Source organism: Chiloscyllium plagiosum, chromosome 21, assembly GCF_004010195.1.
Source record: "Chiloscyllium plagiosum isolate BGI_BamShark_2017 chromosome 21, ASM401019v2, whole genome shotgun sequence".
Taxonomy (NCBI): domain Eukaryota; kingdom Metazoa; phylum Chordata; class Chondrichthyes; order Orectolobiformes; family Hemiscylliidae; genus Chiloscyllium; species Chiloscyllium plagiosum.
In genome coordinates, this window is record NC_057730.1 from 29,871,904 (window position 1) to 29,894,128 (window position 22,225).

The 22,225-nt window shown below is 40.2% G+C and overlaps 3 protein-coding genes across 6 annotated transcripts in view; 1 reads left to right on the forward strand and 2 right to left on the reverse strand.

Annotated features, from left to right (window-relative positions):
• Positions 1 to 597: 597 nt before the first annotated feature.
• On the reverse strand, positions 598 to 10,905 carry gnptg (N-acetylglucosamine-1-phosphate transferase subunit gamma). Of its 2 annotated transcripts, XM_043711640.1 has the most exons (11): positions 10,797 to 10,905; positions 10,456 to 10,510; positions 7,564 to 7,631; positions 7,129 to 7,183; positions 5,859 to 5,942; positions 3,092 to 3,185; positions 2,565 to 2,679; positions 2,116 to 2,198; positions 1,781 to 1,912; positions 1,384 to 1,465; positions 598 to 933 (listed from the first exon to the last, which is right to left on the reverse strand). In XM_043711640.1, the coding sequence occupies exons 1-11, from the start codon at positions 10,837 to 10,839 to the stop codon at positions 845 to 847; spliced, it is 900 nt and encodes a 299-aa protein (XP_043567575.1). In that variant the 5' UTR covers positions 10,840 to 10,905; the 3' UTR covers positions 598 to 844. The 2 variants fall into 2 exon arrangements, with proteins under 2 accessions (XP_043567575.1, XP_043567576.1); XM_043711641.1 differs by lacking the exons at positions 10,456 to 10,510; positions 10,797 to 10,905 and adding an exon at positions 8,802 to 9,005.
• A 26-nt stretch (positions 10,906 to 10,931) lies between these two features.
• tsr3 (TSR3 ribosome maturation factor) lies at positions 10,932 to 22,218 on the forward strand. 3 transcript variants are annotated; one of them, XM_043711637.1, is made up of 8 exons: positions 10,932 to 11,028; positions 12,990 to 13,249; positions 14,274 to 14,444; positions 14,796 to 15,009; positions 15,416 to 15,609; positions 16,221 to 16,391; positions 16,680 to 16,740; positions 19,603 to 22,218. In XM_043711637.1, exons 3-8 carry the CDS (start codon positions 14,321 to 14,323, stop codon positions 19,775 to 19,777), a joined length of 939 nt encoding a protein of 312 aa, XP_043567572.1. In that variant the 5' UTR covers positions 10,932 to 11,028; positions 12,990 to 13,249; positions 14,274 to 14,320; the 3' UTR covers positions 19,778 to 22,218. The 3 variants fall into 3 exon arrangements, with proteins under 3 accessions (XP_043567572.1, XP_043567573.1, XP_043567574.1); XM_043711638.1 differs by having other exon boundaries at positions 10,976 to 11,104; XM_043711639.1 differs by lacking the exon at positions 10,932 to 11,028 and adding an exon at positions 12,781 to 12,884.
• baiap3 (BAI1 associated protein 3) overlaps positions 21,079 to 22,225 on the reverse strand; it is an 81,695-nt gene continuing 80,548 nt past the window's right edge. The window contains exon 36 of the mRNA XM_043711073.1: positions 21,079 to 21,179. Within this exon, the coding sequence (XP_043567008.1) occupies positions 21,079 to 21,179 (101 nt within the window). The remainder of the gene's footprint in view (positions 21,180 to 22,225) is intronic.

A 22,225-nucleotide genomic window follows, 5' to 3' on the forward strand; every position in this document is an offset into this window, starting at 1 on the left:
CTCAACTCCTATACTTAATAGTCTGAACAATAAAGGCAAGCATGTTAAACCATCTTAACCACCCTGTTGATTTGTGATGCAACTACAAAAGAACAATGTACCTGAACGCTGCAGTTTCTCTATTCTACAACACTACCCAGGGCCTTCTCAATAAGTCACGTCAGTGTTTGCTTTACTGAACTGCAATACCTTGCATTTATCTAAAGTGAACTCCATCTGCCACTCCTCAACCCACTGGCCCAATTGATCTCTTTGTAATCTTAGATAATCTTCTTCACTGTTTGCTATACATGTGCTATACTATACGTCCAGCTCTAATCGTCCAGTTGTCGTGGCTGCGAAATTACTTAGCTTTTTAACAGAGATTCAAGATGTGTAGTTGTAGGAAAATCCACACCGCACATTCTTTCTTTCCATTCAAAAATCAGATATTTCCTACCTATCTCTGACTAGCATCTCCCTGATGTCCAATTATGTACTTTCCCACTTCTACTGAATTTGGATTAATTTGCTGTCTTATCAATCTACATTTACTTCGGTTTCTATTATGTTTCTTTTTGCTGCTGTAATCAGGGAATAACAGCTTACGTCTGGAAATTTAAAAATCAACTCCATATTTATTCAACTCTTAAAACTGGTGCAGTTCCTCTATACAAGACAATACTTTATACAGTCAGAATAGGAATAAAGAAAACTCAGCAATTTCACATTTAATGTAAGCAGGATTTACATGAGAAATATTCCAGTGACTGAAAGGCATTTTATAACAACATTTCTGAAAGGGCTTGGTCAAGAATAAACAATTCATGTTGTGGTCCACGCCAGACTATCCACTGGATACTGATCACACTGCCTCATCTCGGAGCCCCAGATCTCCTCGCAACTTTTGGCTTCTCTGAGTTTGACCAGTGATGGTGGGGTTATTTTCACTCTCTGAAAGGACAACACAAGACATTTGAAAACCAGAAGTAGAGGAAGCAAAAATCGTCCCCTACGGTAACTCTTCGTCTTCCTTCTCAATCCTCTCAAATTCCTTGTCACAGTCCAGTCAGAAAAAGTGAATGAAGAAAAAGGAGAGAAATAAGACCAAGGGTTTAGCTGGAGTTTGGGCTAGGGTAAGAAACAAAGGTTTGAAAGGCTGCACTATCTGTTAACTTGAGAGACAGGAGACAGCTGCAGGAAATTAAGATCAGTGGACCAGGCACTGAAAATATTCTGCAAACTTAACAGCAAAACCAACTGCCCAAACACCAGTAGGAATTCAGGCTTGAATCCAGGCAAATAGTATGATTAAACTCAATTATGACCACTTGTATCACTGGGACAGTTCAGCTGGTAGTGAGGAAGGAAAAGCTTTGCAAAGAGCTGAGCAATGATACTGACCGGTTGGCTTTAAAAAAGATATGTTGTGATGGGTCAGTAAATCCTTCAGTCTTTGGATCTCTGCGGAGAGTTTATTTCGTTCCTGAATTGGGAAGACACACATAGTGAACAAAATAAGTAACATTATGTCAGAGCCTGGAAATTCCAGCTTTTAAAAAAAATCTTGCATTGAATGAATATAGGAGGCATCAATGTGATACAAAAGTAGAGAATAGACCACTCCACTCGTGCTTTGCTTTAACAGAAAGAGGTAATCGTAGGTGTGAAGTAAAGTTTGGAATAAATTTTCACTTACCAAATAAAATAAATGACAGCTGCCTCCATTTAAAGCAATAAATACATCACAACCCATCACGTACCTTCCATTACTCCTCAACAAGCACCAATTTTCTTTTACCTCATTACACCTGCTCAAGGTGGTCTCCTGTGACTGGTTCTGCTCTTCTATCTCTGGTCGAGTCTGCTTTTCTCCAGTGGGTTTTAGGTAACCTGCGTTTTCAAATATCGCTCGCAGTAACTTCCTATGACCCTGAAATATACAGAACAAAAATTAACTTGATCAGAGGCTATATTGATCCAACATCTGGACAGTGTTCTCTTCACTAGAATAGAAAATAAGAGGTGCAAAGCGACCCTCACCTGAGGCTGGATTTTGAATTCTGCAATGCCCCTCGACAATGAACAGCAAATTCACATAATTTATCAAAATTGCCCAGGCTTCACCAAACTTACTTGCTGAGTAATAAGGCCATCATAGAGTGATTGTTCTGCCTGGTCCCACTGATTCTGCAACTCTTGCTTCAGACTTGGATAAACTGCAAAAATAAATAAGTCTGAGCAGAAATGGTACAACCCATTTCCCCTGCAGCCCTCAACCCAAACCAAGTAAGTGCTCTTCCACGCAAACAGCCCAGAAATCCCAACCCCCTCAAATTATTTCAAATGTTTGCCCTGCCCAAAATACTCTTCAACAATAAAGTTCATTCCTCCTCTCAAAAATGTTTCCAAGTTTGCAAACCCAGTGTGAGTTAAGGTTGATAGTAGCCCCAATTGCCTCCAAGCACTGTTTCGTACAGATCGTATGGATATACAGGAGCTGCTTTTCATGTGGAAGGCTGATATTCCTTCACCTAACTAACAGCCTCATTCTCACTGCAAATGGCTGCATTTTCCTTACTCACCCAGTAAAGAATAGGGGTGGCATACCAGGGGCGTCTCGAAACTGAGCCAGTAGATACAAGTGTGGGGCTCGGAAACATGGATCAATTTGTGGCTGGGTCCACATTTAAGAAGAACCTGTGGAAAAGAGATGAGTTTCCACATGGGTATTACATGGTTCAGTTTGCCAGAGTGACCCAGGAATTGGTCAGTGAGATAATGAGGCATAGACTAGTATCCCCTTACGAGAGTTGTCAGGAGAAAAAGTCATTACTTGCTAAATGACTCGCAGCATAAATCCCGCAAGAAAGATACTGTGAATGTTGTAAATCTGAAACCACATGAGTCTCTCTAACTCTTTTTATTACAACTGATCTTGAGGAAAAGTTGTAATTAACTTGGCAGTAGAGTGTGGAAATTCATTGGGTTCCAGCTTCCGATTACTGCACAGTACCCCTAGTAAAATATTGTTTACGTTTACACGGGAAGAATGTCGAAGATACTACCAATGAGTCAAGAGCCTGGGTACAGGAAAACAGGGAATGCGTACCTTGGTCTGTCTGTTCTTGGTGCCACAGGAATCTCCTTCCTTCATCCACATTCCCACAAATGTGTTGTTCTCAATCTCCCATTCCTGCCATATTCTACAAAACAGAAACTGTCAGATTCAACTCTATTTCATCACACCCTAATCCTAATTCAGTCCAACATTGTTCTGCACCTTGAAGAGTGACCCCATTTTCCATCCTTATCCCAACAAATGTGAACAATTGATCAGATTGTAGGAGTGACGAACTAATCCAACAGCTGGTTTGTGGAATTCAAAACACTATTCAAATTTGATATCTCTATATTCCTCCAGCCTATTGTGCATCCCTATGCACAGTATGTCCTTGGTGCATTTCTTGAATCTACCGGTATTGAAACCTAAAGTTTTATTTTTACTCTTCCCCTTCCATAAATTGCTGGACTTCGCTACAGACTTAGTATATATTTAGTTTAGATTAGATTAGATTACCTACAGTGAAAAAAACAGGCCCTTCAGCCCAACCAGTCCACACCGATCCTCTGAAGAGTAACCCACCCAGACCCATTTCCCTCTGACTAATGCAACTAGCACTATGGGCAATTTAGCATGGCCAATTCACCTGACCTGCACATCTTTGCACTGTGGAAAGAAACTGGAGCACCCAGAGGAAACCCAAGCAGACTGTGTGGAGTTTGCACGTTCTCCCCCTGTCAGTCACCTGAAGCTGGAATCAAACCTGGGACCATGGTGCTGTGAGGCAGCAGTGCTAACCACGGAGCTACCGTGCCGCCCAATTTAGTTTAAAAAAAAATCCTTGGAGTCCTTCTTTTGTAAATAAGAATCCTTGGAGTCCTTCTTTTGGCCCAACAAACCCACACCGACCCTCTGAAGAGCAACCCACCCAGACCCATTCCCCTACATTTACCCCTTCACCATAGCCAATTCACTTAACCTGCACATTTTTGGACTGTGGGAGGAAAACAGAGCACCCGGAGGAAACCCATGCAGACACGGGGAGAAAGTGCAAACTCCACACAGACAGTTGCCTGAGATGGGAATTGAACCCGGACCTCTGGCGCTGTGAGGCAGCAGTGCTAACCACTGTGCCACCCACTGACAAATACTGGAGCAGAAAGATCAATTATTACCATGACTTGGATTCGATCCGAGGTTGCTGTAGCCACAACACAGAGTACTAACTACTAAATGATCACAGAACGCCACGTCTCGGGTATCAATCAAACAAACCTCCTATAAATTGCCTGTAATGTATTAACTAGCTTTCTTAGATGTGGAGATCAAAATTATATAAAGTACTCCAGATAAGGCCTCACCAACACTACAACTACAGCAAAACACCCCCATTTTTATATTCTGTTCCTATTGCATTTGATTATGTTGCAGTTATACAGGATGTTGGTGAGGCCACTATTGGAGGACTGTGTTCAGTTTTGGTCTCCTTGTTATTGGAAGGATGTTATCAAACTGGAAAGAGTGCAGAAGAAATTTACAAGGATTTTGCCAGGACTCAGTAATCTGAGTTAAATGGAGAGGTTGGACAAGCTAGGATCTTTTTCTTTAGAGTGTAGAAGACTGTCCCATATAAGACCTCTATAAGATACTAGTGAGAGAGGGTCATGACGACATGACCCTCTCTCACTGGTCTCCTTCCATACAGATAAGGAAGGACACCACATCCATCCTTGGACAAGCTAAACAGAGACACGCACAAGCATTCCTAGAAGCATGGCATTCGAACAGGAACTCTATCAACAAGCACAACGAGTTAGAGCTGAAAATGTGTTGCTGGAAAAGCGCAGCAGGTCAGGCAGCATCCAGGGAACAGGGGAATTGACGTTTCGGGCATAAGCCCTTCCTCTTCTGCAGCTCTGATCTCCAGCATCTGCAGACCTCACTTTCTCCACAACGAGTTAGACCCCATCTACCACTCCCTGAGAAAAAGAACTGGAAATGACATCACCAACCCAAAGAAACCCAAACATATAAATAGAAAGCAGGAATCATCAGCAGTGCTTCGTCCAGAGGCCCACTGAAGATGTTACCTAGTAGGGTGACAAAACGTCTGGAAATGAACCTTCCAGTTCAGTGAGCAAAACTACATCCAGAACCTCAACCTGAGCTACAAATCTTCTCAAAACACACACTAATCTCTCTGTGCCACACTAGCCTCTCTGCAATCTCTCTCCATTTAAATAAGATGCTGCTTTTCTATTCTTCCTGCCAAAATGTACAACTTTTCACTTTCCAACATTACACTCGCCCATCTGCCAAATCTTTGCCCCCTCACGTCTTCCTATGCAACTCAATATGTCCCCTTCACAATTTACTTTTCTGCCTATCCTTGTGTTGTCAACAAATTTTGCAATCATACATTTAATTCAACCAAGAAATTGATAATAAATTGAATATTTGAGCCCCCAGCACTACTCCCTATAATGCTGCATTTGATTTAGAATGGTGGAACAGACTTAAGAGGCTGAATAGCCTACTCTTCCTATGTTCCTATGTCACATTTTGCCAACCTGAAAATGATCCATTTATACCTATTTCCTGTTTGCTAACTAATCCTCTATCGATTCTATTATGTTACTTACACCATGGGCTCTTATTCTGTGCAGTAATCTTTGTTGTGGTACTTGCGTGCATCTCCTCCACACTGCAAGCAGCTCACTCTACCTCCCAGCCCCTCTTATCTTGTGTTCTCCCCCACCCCACAACACACACACAGCCAGCCAACTTCCCACTCAACTCCCAATGGTGGATATACCCTAGAATCCCGCTGTAAGCATTCCAGCGGAATGTCTGTTCGTGTTGAGTGACATTATGGAAGGGGCAGAACTCATACTTGTATCTGCAAAGAAAAAGGACAAGATATAATAAGAACAATGGAATGAGACAGTCTAAGAGGTTTATTGCTCATTATGATTACTTTAGATCTTTTAAATACTGCCCAGTTAGTTTCACACCTGCTTTTGTCCTATAAAATTTTCTTCTTCAAGCAGATAAATGTGATGTTGCAGGTGTAATCTAGATTTCCAAAAGACTTTCAATGAAGGTACAAAATGATAGACTAATGAATATGGTCAGACCCTAGGGTGCTGGGCCAAGTAGCAAAATGTATACCAACTGACTGAGAGATAAGTGGGCAAAGGGTATCTATTTACACTAGAGAAATGAGGTCCCTCAACAATTAATGCTAGGACCACTGTGCAGAATTTAAGATTCATATTTCTGGTTTAGATTTTGAAATCAACACAATTTCTAAATTTGCAGAGAATACCAAATAGGGAGGGATAGTGACAGCGAGAAGGCTTTTAAAGAAATGCTATTAATGACCTTGCAGCGTTATATGTAATAGGAGTCTTCAAAACTATTGAAAAATTTAATGACCACATTAGTCTTTCTTTCATGTGATGAAAAGCAGAACCCAAGGCTACTGATATAAAATGAGTCTCCTTTTGTGACCAGTGGGCACTGCAAAGGCTTGGGTGCGAGATATTTCCCCAAAATAGTACAGTCATTGATAAATCAAGTCAGGAATTCAGAAGAAAAGTGTTTATCAAGAGTGCAACAAGAATGCAAAACTCACTATCACAGGTAGTAACTGAGGTGACTAGTTATTGATCCATTTAAGGGAAACCAGATGAGCATCTGGCGGAGAAAGGAATATAATATTGATAGACAAATGAAGAAGTGTGGGGAGAGTTTTGAGTGTAACATAATGATTTGTTTTTGTCCTATATATTCTATGTACCAGCTGCCTTTTTAAAGGCTAATGTATTCGTTTTCATCATTCTTTCGTGTAGCATGGTCCAATTTATGACAACTTGCTGCATAAAAATATTTCTTCTGATTTTAACTTTGGCCTCATTATATTACCCAAAGCCTTCTTTCAACATGTGTCACACCAACTGTTTACAAATATAATTTCCTTTAGATAACAGATTCCCTTATCACTAAAAATCTTTTACATAAAACACCAATAAAATTCACCCTCTTACACTATATTTACAGCAATAACTTAAATTGATACTCACACAGACTCCGTCATGCTGAAGCATTTCCCAGCAAGTCTGTGCAGATGAGCTGGGCCTAGATTAAAATAAAGCATAGTCAATTCCTGACTGGAACAAGGCACCCCAACAATCACACTTCCATTAACTCCTCCCCTTAGGAAAGTTACAATTCTTGTGGGCAATCACTTACATATCCGCCTCATTCTCCCACTGGCAAACTCAATATTTCAGTCCTGTAATCAGAAACCCAGATCCTTGCATAGGCAGAATCACTTAGTCCCTCCTGATGCTGAAACTCGGTCACAAACAGGCAGAGTCACAAATGCATTCCCACCCCAATAGAAAATCATGTATACATCAGTCCCTTCCCTGGAAACACTCACAGTCACCAGCCATTGTCAGGTAAATAACTGAGCCCCCATTCCAGCAGGGAAGACTCCCATCAATATTATTTACCTGAAATCGCAGCAGGATTGATTTTCGGATGAAGTCTGTTTACTTGGGACAGGAAAGGATTGTTTAGCCTGAAAATAAAAATTGAGATGTATTTTAGTTTTCTGAGAAGTAAGTTTTTTTTTCATTTTTGCTTGTCCCTAATTTCCCAGAGGGCAGTTAAGAGTCAACCACATTGCTGTGGGCCTGGAGTCACATGTAGGCCAGACCAGTAAAGATGGCAGTTTCCTTCCCTAAAGGATATTAGGCAAAACCTTTCTGGTTCACTACAATCGACAATGAAGATATGGTCATCATTGGACTCTTAATTCCAAATTTTTTTATATTGAATTCAAATTCCACCATCTGTCATGGTGAGTTTTGAACCCCTCCCCAAAACATTATGTGGGCCTATGGATTAACAGTCCAGCAATAAAACCACCAGGCCATCTCCTAGGAAAGACATTTATAAAATACATTAGTATTCTCCTCTCTGCAACTTTGGTCACCTCTTCAAAAAATGATCTGGCTCATCAGGCATGACCTATCTTTTTCTATCACCTGTAAATTTTCAAGCTGTAATTAATCCCTCCTTAATTATCGATATCTTAATTGTAAACTCCAGTAATTTCCAGACAATTGATGTTAAAACAACTGGCCTGTAATTCTGTTATCCTTTCTTAAATAGCAGAGTGACATACACAATTTTCCATCTAAAGGAATGAGATCTGAATCAAAAGTACTTTGAAAGATCATATTCCCTGGCAATGCCAATATTTACTAATCATCGTTGAGAAGATTATGCTGAGCCACCTCTTTGAACCATTACAGTCTAAGTAGTGTACACCTAGTGCTGTTAGAGAACTTAAACATTGTTGAAAGGAATTTAGAAGTTGAAGCTTTTCTTGTGAAACTATCAAAACTAGGCTGAGAGAGTTCTGATTGGTTGGATCAGCATTAGCATATAAATGTATTTCAGGCTTGTCAGCAGCTTTTCTCCACCAACCAAATGCTGCTGTCAAACCAAATAGATGTTTTGCCTACCACATTAATGAGTACCAGTATGATGTCAGGGTATGTAAACTTTATCAAACAACTGGTCCCATTGATTGTTCACAGTCAACCAGCCCATGTTTGTAAGCATCAGAAAAGTAAACACATCATTAGAAGTGATTCAACTATTGAAAATCATGTATTATCATTCAGACTCTGCTGAATTACACCAAAAATGAATTACGTCAGCGAAAGGAATTTGTACATACATTATTTCTTCAAAATTAGGCGTCATGGTAATAGTCATTCCTGTGGCAGCATACTGACAATTAGAATCTATCCAAATGAAAATCAAGATTGAAAGGTAATTGTTGTTGCTACATTTCCATGCCAGCGATGGCCCAACCAATCAGCACCCTCTCCCATGCAATATAAAATGGCGTGTCCCTGCACACACACATCATGGGTGCTGGGGATAAAATAAGCACTACCGCACTTAGGTGGTAGTGTGGGGGTTAAAATAAAAAAAAGATTAAAAAAATATATAAACAGGATTCTAAAAAAAAAATAAACAGGAGAATAAAGAAAAAAAATAATAAAATGGTGTGTCCCTGCACACACACACACACATCATGGGTGCTGGGGATAAAATAAGCACTACCGCACTTAGGTGGTAGTGTGGGGGTTAATAAAAAGGAAAAAGAAAAAAATAAAATGGTGTGTCAATTGAATAAAGATTCGTGCATCTTGTGTCTCTCACTGTATCTCACACCTACACACACACACACACACCATGGATGCTGGGCGAAAAAATAAGCACTACCGCAGTTAGGCGGTAGTGTGGGGGTTAATATATAAAAAAAAACAGCAATGTGAAGGGCACAGCTTGTAAAAAAAAAGAAAAAAAAATAAACAGGAATGTTCCCACCAACTCTAAAAAAAAACAAAAAATAAGAAAAGAATAAAATGGTGTGTCCACACACAACATGGGCGCTGGGGCAAAAATTAGGCGGTAGTGCGGGAGTTAAAAAAAGGAGGAAAAAAAACACGAGTGTCAGACGTGCTGTTCACTCTGAGAAAAAAATAAAATAAAACGGTGTGTCGAGTCTGTTTCCTGCATCTTGGTCCTAATGAGTGTAAGATTTTTAAAAACTTTAATATTACTGAAGGCGACTAGAAATTGGAGTTCCAGGATTTTGACTCAAGAACAGTGAAGAATCAGTGAAATAGTTCCAAGTTAGGATGGTGTATATATTAGATGATAGTTCCAAGTTAGGATGGTGTATATATTAGATGGAAAGTTGCAGACAGAGGTGTTTACATGCATCTCATATCCTTGTCCCTATCGATGGCAGATATCATAGGTTGGAAAGATGAAGGAGCTTTGTTGATGGTGGTACATGCTGCTGTCAGTGATGAAGGAAATAAATTTTAGGTTGGTGGATCAGACTCCAATCAACTGGGCTGCATCGTCCTGGATGGTCTTTGTCTTTTTGAGTGTTTTGCAGCTGTCCTGATCATACTCCTACCTTAAACCTTGTAAATCCTGGGTATGCTTGCAGGACTTATCAGATGGTTACTCACTACAGAATTCCCAGCCACTGATCTACTCTTGTAGCCACAGTAATTTTATCACTGGTACAATTCAATTTCCTCTCAAAAGTAACTGCTAAGATGTTAACAGTGGGGGGATTCAACAATAATGTCAATGGTTGGGTTTTCTCTTGAAAATAGTAATCATCATTTAATTGTGTGGTATGAGTTGTTCTGGTCATCCACTTCTTTTAAAATCCTGGGATGGAAAGCACCTAGTGCTGGGGATTTGTCACTCTTTAGTAGCATTAATTTTACACCAAGTCTTCTCGTGCTCTTATCCACTGCTGCCCTAACTAAGCCTTTAAGTTGAGCTACGCTTGTATTTACCCATAAGTGTTTGGCTCATCCACAATTTTCATTTTACCAGCTGAGACGATGAAAACTGCGAAAGAAGCACAAATACAGCCAGTTATTATCTGAAAGAATGGAGTTATGACATTGATCAAAATAACTCGAGGCAGGTTATGTCCTGTAGACCTAAGCTCGAGGGGAAGGAAGACCCTCGAGTTAGTGAATCGTCGCTGAGGGCGGGGTGAGGAGACAAAGCTGCCCTCAGTGTTCCCCGAGGTGGAAATGGGGTGCTATCACTCCGGCCGCACCAAGGTCAGCTGTGCAGCATCCCGCGACCAACCAAGTGGCTGTTTGTCCCGGGGGCGGCAGACACTCACCCGGCAGCCAGAGCGCGAGGAGCCGTGAGCCGGCTATCGCCATGGTGACCGCTCGCGCTCGCTCTCTCCCTCCCTCCACCACCACAGCGCAATTCCCCAAGTAACCCGGAACCGGAACTACCCCAACGCATCCGGGTAACCCGGAACAGAGCGTCCCGTCCCGTCCCGGTACACGGAGTGAAGGTTCGGTTTCACAGTTTCCAAAGGAGTGGACCCGATCGAAGCGAAGCCCGTGAGTTCGGGGCCTCGTTCACTGGAGACGGTGCCAGCCCCTGCCTGAAGGGCCTACTCCTGGAGTTCACTCCTTGGTCTGGCTCTAGGCCTTGAGCCTATCCCTCTTCGATTAATGAGAACGCCGCACAGATTTTGATGCGCCGGTTACGATTTTCCAAAGTGCCTTAGATGCTAGAACAGTCCCAGCAGTTTGGAAGCTGGCAATTTAGCAACTATTCAAGAAGAGAGGAAATCAGGAAAAAGAATGAGAGCTGTCTGGCACCAGTCTACTGAAAATACTGGGATATGTTTTAAAAGAAGTCTTAACAGTGTAGTTAGAAATTCACAGTATGACCAGGCAAAGTCAATGTGGATTTACAAAAAGAAAATTGTATTTGACAAATGCATTTGGATGTTTAAAGAGGAGTTACTGTTAGATTGGGTTACAAGACCATTAGTACTTGGGTTTGAAGAAGGTGCCATGTGAAAAATTGGCGTACATGATCAGCGCTAATGGGAGTCAAGAGTAATAATGTGTATTATTTAACAGGAAGTGAACAGTAGGGATATCCAGGAGATTTTCAAGTTGGCAGGATGTAACAAGTCTAAAGCCATGAGGCTCGAGAGTAGAGAATCCTTTAACTGAAGCAATTTCTCTTCATCTCAGTGCTGTCAATCCCTTAGCACACTTTTTTAGATTCCTCAGCTATTTTATAGCCTGCAGTTACAATTTACCTCAATTTACAAGAGGCAACAAAGACTTTTATACAGGCCAAGTAATCAGGCAACAGATGAGTATAATGTGAGGAAGTGTGATGTCATTCATTTTGGTTGTATAGAAAATTATAATAGAGGAGAAAGGTGAATACTTTTTTTGATGGTCAGTGAGATTTGGTGAAATAGATGGATTGTGATGGTATCCAGTTGTGTAATGTGATATAAACTCATGATGAATGGTGAGAGGTATTGATGCGGTCATCTGTCACTCAGCATCGGGTAGGAAATTAACCTTGAAAGGTTTCTGGGAAGGCAGATCTCTGTCTCTGCTTCATGAGCGGAAGGCTCTTGTTCAGCCCCTTTTCCTCTCTGGCTGCACCCTTCTCACTGTCATTTGACAAAGGACAGCCCTGAGGCTTGGCTGGTAATGAGGAGAGAAGCATGCGGGTCCAAGAGTAGACTCGGACCCTAGGAAATGCAAATCTGAAAATATTCCTGTGGGGAATATTAAAGACAAACTTTAAATATAAATTCCAAACAGGAGGAGACAGGTGTTAGGGTAGAGAATGGGGCATTGGGTTTAGTTAGGATGAATTGGGTAACATGATTAGTTTTTGATGAGAATAGTGTGTTGCAATTTTTGAGGTGACAGTAAGGTAATGGAATGAATTTGGGTTTACGATGATGTGCATAGATTTTAGGACCCTGGAGCAAACTATGATGTCACAGAGCCGCCCTGCCACTGGGCATAAATAGCAAGGTGTAGGCAGAAATAAAATGATAGCTAGAAGATAGCAGATGGGTGTGTGAGAGATCATAGGATCAGGTAATCATAGAATCCTTACAGTGTGGAAGCAGGCCATTTGGTCCAGCAGGTCCACACCGACCCTCCAAAGAGCATCCCATCCCCTGACCCTGTCCCTGTAACTTTGCATTTCCCATGGCTAATGCACCTAACCTGCACATGTTTGGACTGTGGGAGGAAACCTGAGTACCTGGCGGAAACCTCCACAGACTCGGGGAGAACATGCGAACTCCACACAGACAGTCGCTCAAGGTTCTGAGTCGAACCTGGGTCCCTGGTGCTGTGAGGCAGCACTGAGCTGCCAAGTCGATTGAAGCATATGTTGAAAATAGTCTTAACAATATAACAGTAAGGTTAGAGCCTGGCATATCTCATGTTATCATGTATAGTTGTATTTAGTATGGATATGCAGTTAAATAGTTCTGTAAAAGTCTAACCTGACAATCTTGCCTTTTCAGTCAGCCTGTCTTGAATACAAAACTCTCGCATAGAACCACACAACAAAAGATGGTGGCAGCAACCAGATCCACTGCCTAGAAAATCATGGCGATAGTGAAGATCAAAAAACAGAACTGAAATTATTTAAAGAGAAGACCTTGAAAAATCACTTTTCCAAAAAGTCTTTTAGACCAGCTAGCAGTCAGAAGGACCATAGAACTGACCAGAAGGAAAAATCTCTGACCAGAAAGCTCTTGCAGGGAAACAAGTGAAGACAACTGTAAGTTAATAAAAGCCTTTTACAACTACAAATAAGGGGACAAACTTTGAAAGGAAAAGAAAATGCGGTGTCAGCACTAAAAGCACAGTAGCAGTGAAGGGGATCAAGCAGATGTGAAAAGAAGCTAATACCCAAAGCAAATTTGATACCTTAGAGGAAAAATCTGTAACTACTTAGCTGGGCAGCAGAGTTAAGGCTTCTGGTAGTTATTTACAGCTTCAGTTTATTTGTTTGATAGCAAAATTTATCAATATGCAAGTTAAGAGAATTCGTCAGAAAAAAGATGATGGTGTGACATTTGAAAACATTAAGAGTGAAAATCATTGTTTGGAATTGAACACCCCAACAGTTAAGTTAGGGAAATCTTTATTATTTTAATTGTTTGCATGAGAAAATAAAATTTTATTCAGCAACTAAGCAGTTTTATTAATTTTAATTGCAAAAATATAGCATTTGAGACAAAGGAAATGTGCATAAATCTAATCATGTGGTGAATTCATCACAAAAATATTTCAGTTGTGGAAAATGTTGGCACAAATGACATTACCACAGCCACCTTTGATGCAATCAAAAATCAATTAATCTTATTGATTGAAGGCATTTTGAGAAAGTTTCTACCCAAACATCCTTCAGTCATCAAAGCAAAGGAATATCTTCGTTCTAAAGGAAAGCCAAACTTTACGTTGAAAATAGCATTTAGGACAGCGGAACCTTCCAAACACAGATATAGGGTTCAAAAGAGAGGGCGTGGCCGTTGGATTAGTTTAAATTGAGAATGGGTCCACTGGATTGGTTTTTCATGAGATCAGGGCTGTCGAAGAGTGAGGCAGTAGCATTAGTTTGGGTGAGAGTGGCCCAGTGGGATTAATTTGGGATGAGAGTGGTATTTAGTAGGATTAGTTTGGTTCTGCTCCAGTGAAGAACTAGCACATATAAGGCTTCCTCTTCTGGAAATGTTGGTAGTGTTATCAAAGTTGTTTGTATTTGCTGATAATTCTTGGCTGGCTATAATTATTTTTGTCAGGCACCATGGACTAAATCATTAACAGCTTCACATTAACCCTTGTTCAAATGAGGGGGAAGAAACAGACACAGAAGAGTAAGCGAGCAGCTCCAAAATGGAAAGATGCTCGTCATCAGCGGAAAGGGTGCTCCTTGGAGTCATTCACTGAAGATGTTCATGAGGCTGTACAAGGTGGGTGATTGTTGCCCTAGAAGGAGTAAACTGCCTAAGTCTAGATGCTGTTACTGTAAGTGGGAAGCTATTTAACTCTCTCTCTCTCTCTCTCTCTGTCTCTCTCTCTTAGTCAGAACTCTAGGTTGCTTGCTTTCTTACTTCCTGGTCAAAAACTCACTAGAACAGTGGAACACAATCAGTACATTAACAAGACTGGAAGTTAAAAACTCTGAACCTACTGTTAATATTTACCCAATGTGGGCAGTTTTCAGATTCCTGTAAATGTCCTTCAGTTTGATACACCCTCTTAACTGTTGATTGAGCTTACGTTTGTTTGTTCTATAACCTGTGGGAATGGTTGATTTGCAGCTGTTGATAATGGGGTCTCTGAGGATGGGTCGTGTCCCACATTTCAGTTCCCGTGTCCACTGGCCATGTGGGAACTAGGACACTGTGACACAAAGCGATGTACAGGCAGGAAGCTTGCTCGGAAAGGGTTTGTCCGCAACTTGCGTATCAGTGAAAGGTTCAGTGGATTAGTTCTCACTCCCATGGGAACCAGATACGTCTCCCCTATGGACAGGTAAGCAAAATGTTGAGTAAAATAAACGTTTAAAATAAGAATCTGGATTAAGAAATGAGGAAAGACTGTGTTAACTAGAAATCTGTAATAATATGTTCAATTGAGAAATGTTTTCTCTGTTTATGAATAAATTCTAATTCATTAATTTTTTTGATAACACAGCACAGGTTGTGCAGGTACAAATGTAGAATAAAATAATATAGAGGCTGCAAAGTCCTAGCGAACACTTCCACAACAGGTACACCTTGTATTAGATAAAGAGTAAAATCCCTTTCTCCCTGACTAGAAGCTGCTTCTATTTGAGTCCTTCTGTTCAGGATTGTTCCTAGTGACAGGAAGCTGATAAGTAAGGAATGAAAGCAATGTTCTTTTGATGTTTTTGAATTGGTACATGCTTTCTCTCCAGAGAGATCGTGGCACAAGGTGGTGTGGCTGTCATCGATTGCTCCTGGGCTAAACTAGATGACACTCCATTCACAAAAATGAAGGGAAGATACCTCAGACTATTACCTTACCTCATTGCTGCTAACCCAGTGAATTATGGACGACCCTGCAAGCTTTCCTGTGTTGAGGCATTTGCTGCCACTTTCTGTATTGTTGGTAAGTTTATGATAATTGAGAATAGGATGTGTTATGCAGTCATGACTTCTTTATTTTGAAAAGTTCTCTCCTATTGTCACTGAATTATACTGACTTTTCATTTCATGGAATCCAGTAATAACCTTACACCCTCCTGCCTTTTGTATTTTATTAGTAAATGCAGATGGAAAGAGTAAACTGTTAGACTGTGGAAAAAAAATAACAGCTTAATGTAATCTAATCTCATTTTCTGCTTTTTTTGTGTGTGTGATTATTGAGGGTGGGTGTGACCAGAACAGAGTAACAACCCTAAGGTGGACAAAGTTAAAAATCTCACAACACCAGGATATAGTTCAACAGGTTTATTTGGAAGCACTAGCTTTCAGAAATTTGCTCCTTCATCAGGTGGCCACATCCACCTGATGAAGAAGCAGCGCTGTGAAAGCTAGTGCTTCCAAATAAACTTATTGGGCTATATCCTGGAGTTGTGAGATTTTTAACTTGGTCCACCCCAGTCGAACACCAGCTCCTTTGTCAACCCTAAGATGAGGCAGCAACCCTAGGCTTGGATTTGAAGAAATCTGGAGTGGTAGAGGTTCATCCATGTTTACCACAGTGTCTGTTTCTAATAGGGTTTCCAGAGCTGGCTGAAGTTCTACTAAAGAAATTCAAATGGGGGAAAACGTTTTTGCATCTAAACCAAGCATTGCTGGAGAAGTATCGTGCGTGCAGGAGTGAAGCAGAGGTGCTACAGGCTGAACAGGAGTGGCTGGCTTCAGATGGAGAACCAGAGGAGCAGGAGGGTAAAATCTCATCTTGCACATAATTTATCCTTAAGCTATTTGCGCCTTGTCAGGTGCCCTTTCTCAAGAGGCCCTTCCTTTTTCAACTTGGGCTGAACATTGACAGTGTATTCAAGCTTGATTTTGTTCTAGATGATGTTGCTTGGCTTATGGTGAAGATCAGAAAGCCTACATGTAACATGGAACTCGATGAGAGCAGTTAATTTTAGGAGAATGGTCTAAATATAAAGTGAGTAAAGTGTTGAAGTTCTGTGTTGTCTTCTAATTGCAGAAGAATTAATTTTTCAGATCCATTTGATGTTGATTCGGGGAAAGAATTCTGTAATCCCAATAGACCCAACCTTGGAAGGTAAAATCTCATAGTTCATTTTTATTTTGTTATGTTTTCACCAATAAATATTGAGAAAACCAAAGCCACCTTATTCAGCTCCTGCTAATAACTGTCCAGCCTCAGTCCCACTAACCTGCTTGGCAGCTTTATTGTGTATTTGATGTTTACAGTGACGTGAATATCCTGTTGAATTTGTAAGTCTTGTGGAATCATACAAAAGTAAAATACTACAGATGCTGGAAATCTGAAATCAAAACAAAAAATACTGCAAATATTCAGCAAGTCAGGGAGCATACATGAAGAGAAACAGTTAATGTTTCAGATTAATGGCCTTCCATCAGACTTGTTATGTTCTCAAAAAGAGTCATTGATCTGAGATGTTAATTCTGTTCCTTCTATGAATGCTAACTTAGTATTTCCAGCATTTTCTGCTTTTATTTTATAGAATGATTACAGTGGGGCAGGAGGCCTTTCGGCTAGTTTTTTTGGCTCTCTACAAGATCAACTCAGCTAGTCCCTCTTCTTTACCTTTTTTCTATAATCTTGCAATTTTTTTCTTTTCAAGTATATATCTAATCTTTTTAAAGTCACAGTTGAATCTGCCATCAACACACTCTGAGGCAGTGTGTTCTAGATCCTAATCATTTGCAGCATTGAAAAAAAAGCTTTTCCTCATGTCTTCCTTTGGTTCCTTTGCCATTTACCTTCTATTGGTGTCCTCTGGTTCTCACCGTTCCACCAATAAGAATAATCTTTCTGGGTTCACTTTCTTTAGCACTCTCATGATTTTGACCAACCTCGTGTCAATCCTGTCTTCACTGAGGAGACCAAATCCAATTCCAGCTTCTCCAATGTATGCACATAGCTGAATTCTCTCATCCTTGGAACCATTTCTATTTCTTTTTCTGCATCCTCTCTAAAGCATTCACATCCTTCCTAAAGTCAGATGTCTGGAATTGTAGGCAGTAGTCCAATTGAGGCTGAAGTAGTGTTGTACAAAGATTCATTGTACTTCAATAATACTTCCAGACTTGCCAAGGAAGTTGGAGGAAGTTATGGTTCATCCAAGACTTGATATATGACAAGCAATGTGACGAAACTGAGACAGTGAAGGAGCTGAGGGAAGTAGAGTTAGGTGTTGTCGGTTTACGTGTGAATATATGTGGGAAGAGAGATAGTTGGTGAAGATGGTTTGGTAAAAATTTGGTCAGGAAAACAAATGTGGGGAGCCCTACCAAGCTGAACAGTGGGAACCGTTGTTCCAGAAAGTTGGCAAGATCAAATACGTCAAAGTTTTTGGAGAGGGCACAGTGTGAGTTTACTGAAGCCTGTTTCTGCTGCATGTGGGATGGATACTTGTTTGGGAAAAACTCAAATGTGATTGTGGACAGATGGATGTTGATTTGACATTTCATCTAATTTAACATTCTTGGCCACATTTGCTATTCCCATGGCCTTACCCTGCTTACTCAGTACAATCTACAGCCTAATACACCGATCAGACTTCCAGGCAAAACTGCTGCTCTTCTTCCCCTCACTGGCTCCACAATCAGATATATTTTTCCACGGGTTTATCTCTTACCTCTGGAGAACTCTCTCTTTACCTTTTGATTTTGCCTCGTCCTCAAATCTGACCATTTCAATCATGAATTTTCTCAGCTCTGCTATTTCATCTGCTATAGCTTGGGCTGTTTTCTCCAGTAGAATGCTTTATACCGTAATGGGTTTAGAAACACAAGCGTTTCACGTCCTGGGAAAAATTTAGTAAACAATATCGTTCTTGTGCTGCAGTGCTACTAATCTCCTATTGGTGGTGCTATAATGGCACGGACAGCAGGTTTCCAGTGGCTTTGTAACACTTTACAAAATGAGAGTTTAAAATTTGGAAATTGAGTTTTCTTAGAAGACAACTTATTCAGCGTGAAGTTAAATTGATGGAACTATTCAATCACGTTTTTCAATGCAAAACTGGTGAAGCCTATTTGTTAGAAAAGTGAGATTCGTGTGTCAGTTCTCTTGGCTGGATGGGTTGATGGAGATGGTTCATCACGTCATGCTGTCAAGGTGTGTGGTGCGAGGGTTGCTGAGTTCATCTCTCTATAGTGTTAATTACCTGACTAGATACAGGTACAACCATTGTTCTGGTACAGCAGAAGTTATCAATGAGTTTCAGTTTACTTGATAAAGCTATTTAAAGCTTGCATCTTGCCTTCTAGTTGGCAACATGAATTAAACTTTTCCTTTTATACTCATGCACCTCAAGCCTCTTGTCCTATGTCAATGATTTTGTTTGATGTGTAGGTGACCACAAATACTTTCGAATTTGTGTAGAAATTGGATTCCGTTTTCTGCAGCAAGTGTAGTACAATGTCAGGCAAATTTTGTATATTCTAATCGTCAAACTCCAGGCCTTTAACCTTACAGTTTAAAAATTTTAATGGATAAGAATAGACCAGGATATGTTAGGAGCAAGTGCAAAATTGTATCACTTCAATTCGTCCTTCAATTTTTAATAACATCAGACCAGTGTCAATTAGGAATTTGTCGATTGTTTTCTTTCCTGTAAAAACTTAGCAGCACATTTTCACCACTTAATTCCTCAAAACTGCATTTATCTCAAAGAGAAACATTAAATTGACCTAGAGGATGAAGACTGTACACTGAATATTGTACACTGACCGATTAACTATAGGCTTCAGTACAGAGAAGGAGTTTTCTGTCCCATCAAACACACTGAAGATATGTACAGCACAGGTTAAATAAAACAACAATAGGTAATATTAATCTTACGATAGTCCCTGACCTATTGCATTTTCCATCATTTTATGTTTTCATTGCAGAATTTGCAGCTTTCACAATTCTCTTCATAATTTATTTCAGAGTTGTGGAGACTGAAGGAGATATCAGTGATAGTGATGATGATTCTGAGGGGGAAGATGAAGATAGTGAATCTGATGAGGAGAATACAGCAGATGTTCCTGATCTAAAAGGAGACTACGCAGCTTGCAGAGAGGAGGAACCAACAGTAAAAGCCATCAGCAATGCAAAGGTTTGAAGCTGAATGCAAAGGTGAAGCAATCATCTTCCCTGCTCATGGGCCTTCTTTCTTAAAGAAAAAATAAAATAGGATCTGTATAGAATGCAATGCTTAATGGAACAGAAGAACTTGGATATTTACCTTTCAGACACAGGATAATCTGAAGGGAATAACATTCACTGGAATACTTCTGAAGTGTAATCAGTGTTGTAATGTGGCACATGAGAAGATCCCATAATCCAAGATAATGACCAGGTTATATTCTTTTTAATGATTATTCCATTCATGTTTTCTAATATCTCACCCAGTCTAATCCCAATCATCCAAATTCAATATTTACATATTCTGATATGTTATATTTGTAATAAATGAAAGTGGTTCCAGCAAAGATGTTGTGGAACATCCTCCGAAGTGTTAGTCATGCTAAAATATATAAAGAAAGGAAAGTCTGATCTTTTAAATAGCACATCTTCAAAAATACCTTGCAGCACCTCATGTACAATGTACTATTGAAAGTATAGTTGCTTATGTGGCCATTTTAGCACACATGAAGACTCCTTGAGCAGTGCACTGAATGACCAGTTAGTTAAAAGATAAATGTTGGCTCAGGCAGTGGGAAAAGTTACTATTCTAAAGATATGGGCATGAGACTAGACTGAACAGATGAGACCTTGGTTTTAAGTCTCATTGGGAAAACAAAACAAGAGAACATCTCACTTGGTGTTATTCTTTTAAATGTTTTCAAAGCTACAATTACAAAAAGTTGACAGACAAAATTATCACAACTATACAATATTTCTTTGTAATACTTAGAAGAGCAAAGACAGGGGTCATAAAACTTAATTTAAAAAAACACAAAAAATAGGATTATGAAAAAGTTGTGGGACAAGAGTGACTACTGCAGCAAAAGATCCATATCACAACGATGGTTAGGTGAGTTGATACAGGATCTATGTCACCACAGTGAAACGTCCGGCACAGCGTGTGAATCACACAACAGTGAGCAGCTTCAGCACTGGATCAGTATCACCACGACAACGAAGCTACAGCATTGAATCAATATCATCACAAATTTAAGGAGCTCCACATTAGCTCCAGAATTGCACAAGTTTGAGGAACTATAACACAACTTCAGTATTTCCACAATGGTGACAGTGAGAAGCCACAGCGCCAGATCAATAATGTTCCAATGCTGAGGAGCTCCTGCATAGCTTTACTATCATCACAACAAAGTACCACTCCAACACTTGACATTCTGAAATTCTGAATGTTTATGTATAGTCGCATATTGCAGTCACTTATTCCAAGTTGGCTTGAATTTAATCCGGAGACACCTCTAGCTCCTTCATCATCTTAACAAAGTCCTGTGCTTCTCTATCAGCGGTCCGGCCCTCCAGCATCTTCATGATTGGTTTCATCACTGCAAAAATCAACACCTGTAATTGACAGCACTGTGTATCCTCAGATTTTGTGTATTGCAAGAGGTGGTAACTGCGTTGTAAGGGCAGGAATATTACAAATGTGACTCCAAGATACTTCTGATCTTGGTAAATATGGGGAACAAAAACCAGTCAGAATTCTTACTCCTGGATGTTGTCCAGTAGATCCTGTTAGAGGGTATGGGCATTACTAAGGGCAGAATCTAATTCAGCTTTAACCCCCCCACCCATTGTCAAATCATCCGATGATAGTGCCCACAGCGGTATAATAAAAGCCATTGGAGAATGGTGATGATCTTTGAGGGGGTGGGGTTGAGTAAGTGATGATAAGCTGCCACCCACAGGGGAAGAAGTTCAATTTTTAAATAAAGAGCTGAAATTGGCATTTGGGCCAGATTCAAATCATTTCTATGTTTTAGTGACTAAACCCCCTTAATTATCTATTAGCAAATCTTACATAGAACTGCATACAGCCTATGAAGTTATGTGTAGTCTTCAGGTGAAGCAGGTTAGCAGTCAGTGCTATTTGGACCAGTGCATACATACATTCAATCCTCATTTTAAAATCAGGCTGGGAATTCTCCTGAGAGTTGCTTTTCCTGTATCACTGGTATAATTTTAATATAAACAGGGTTGTTGGCAAAGTTATAATGGACTCCCTACCTCTGAGCCAAGAGGCCCATGTTCAAGATCCACCTGCTCCAGAAGTATGCAATAACATCTTCGAATGGGTTAATTAGAAAATATAATGACGCCATGGGACAAACTGCTAAAAATGAACCCTTTTCAATGCTTATGAACAATCCCTGTATCAACATTTCCAATGAAACGCTGTCAGCATCTTGGGTTGTAATATATGTTTTAAACTACATCACCACCACTGGTAGGTGGGTGAACTTACAGTTTGACATAAACAGTGTCAAATTTGAAGATGGGCTTTTTTTTAAGAAAGAATACATGAACTTGAATTTCATGCAGATGTAATTTTTAAACATTTTACAATGGATAGGTAGTGAAGTTTTTCTTA

Excerpts from the sequence above, each read along its gene's own strand:
- gnptg (XM_043711640.1), bottom strand. The coding sequence starts at position 10,839 with ATGGCGATAGCCGGCTCACGGCTCCTCGCGCTCTGGCTGCCGG. Across the intron at positions 7,184-7,563 it reads CAATCCTGCTGCGATTTCAG|GCCCAGCTCATCTGCACAGA; the intron begins GTAAATAATATT and ends ATTTTAATCTAG. Across the intron at positions 2,199-2,564 it reads CCACCCCTATTCTTTACTGG|TTTATCCAAGTCTGAAGCAA; the intron begins GTGAGTAAGGAA and ends TTATTTTTGCAG.
- tsr3 (XM_043711637.1), top strand. The coding sequence starts at position 14,321 with ATGAGGGGGAAGAAACAGACACAGAAGAGTAAGCGAGCAGCTCCAAAA. Across the intron at positions 15,010-15,415 it reads TACGTCTCCCCTATGGACAG|AGAGATCGTGGCACAAGGTG; the intron begins GTAAGCAAAATG and ends CTTTCTCTCCAG. Across the intron at positions 15,610-16,220 it reads TGCCACTTTCTGTATTGTTG|GGTTTCCAGAGCTGGCTGAA; the intron begins GTAAGTTTATGA and ends TGTTTCTAATAG.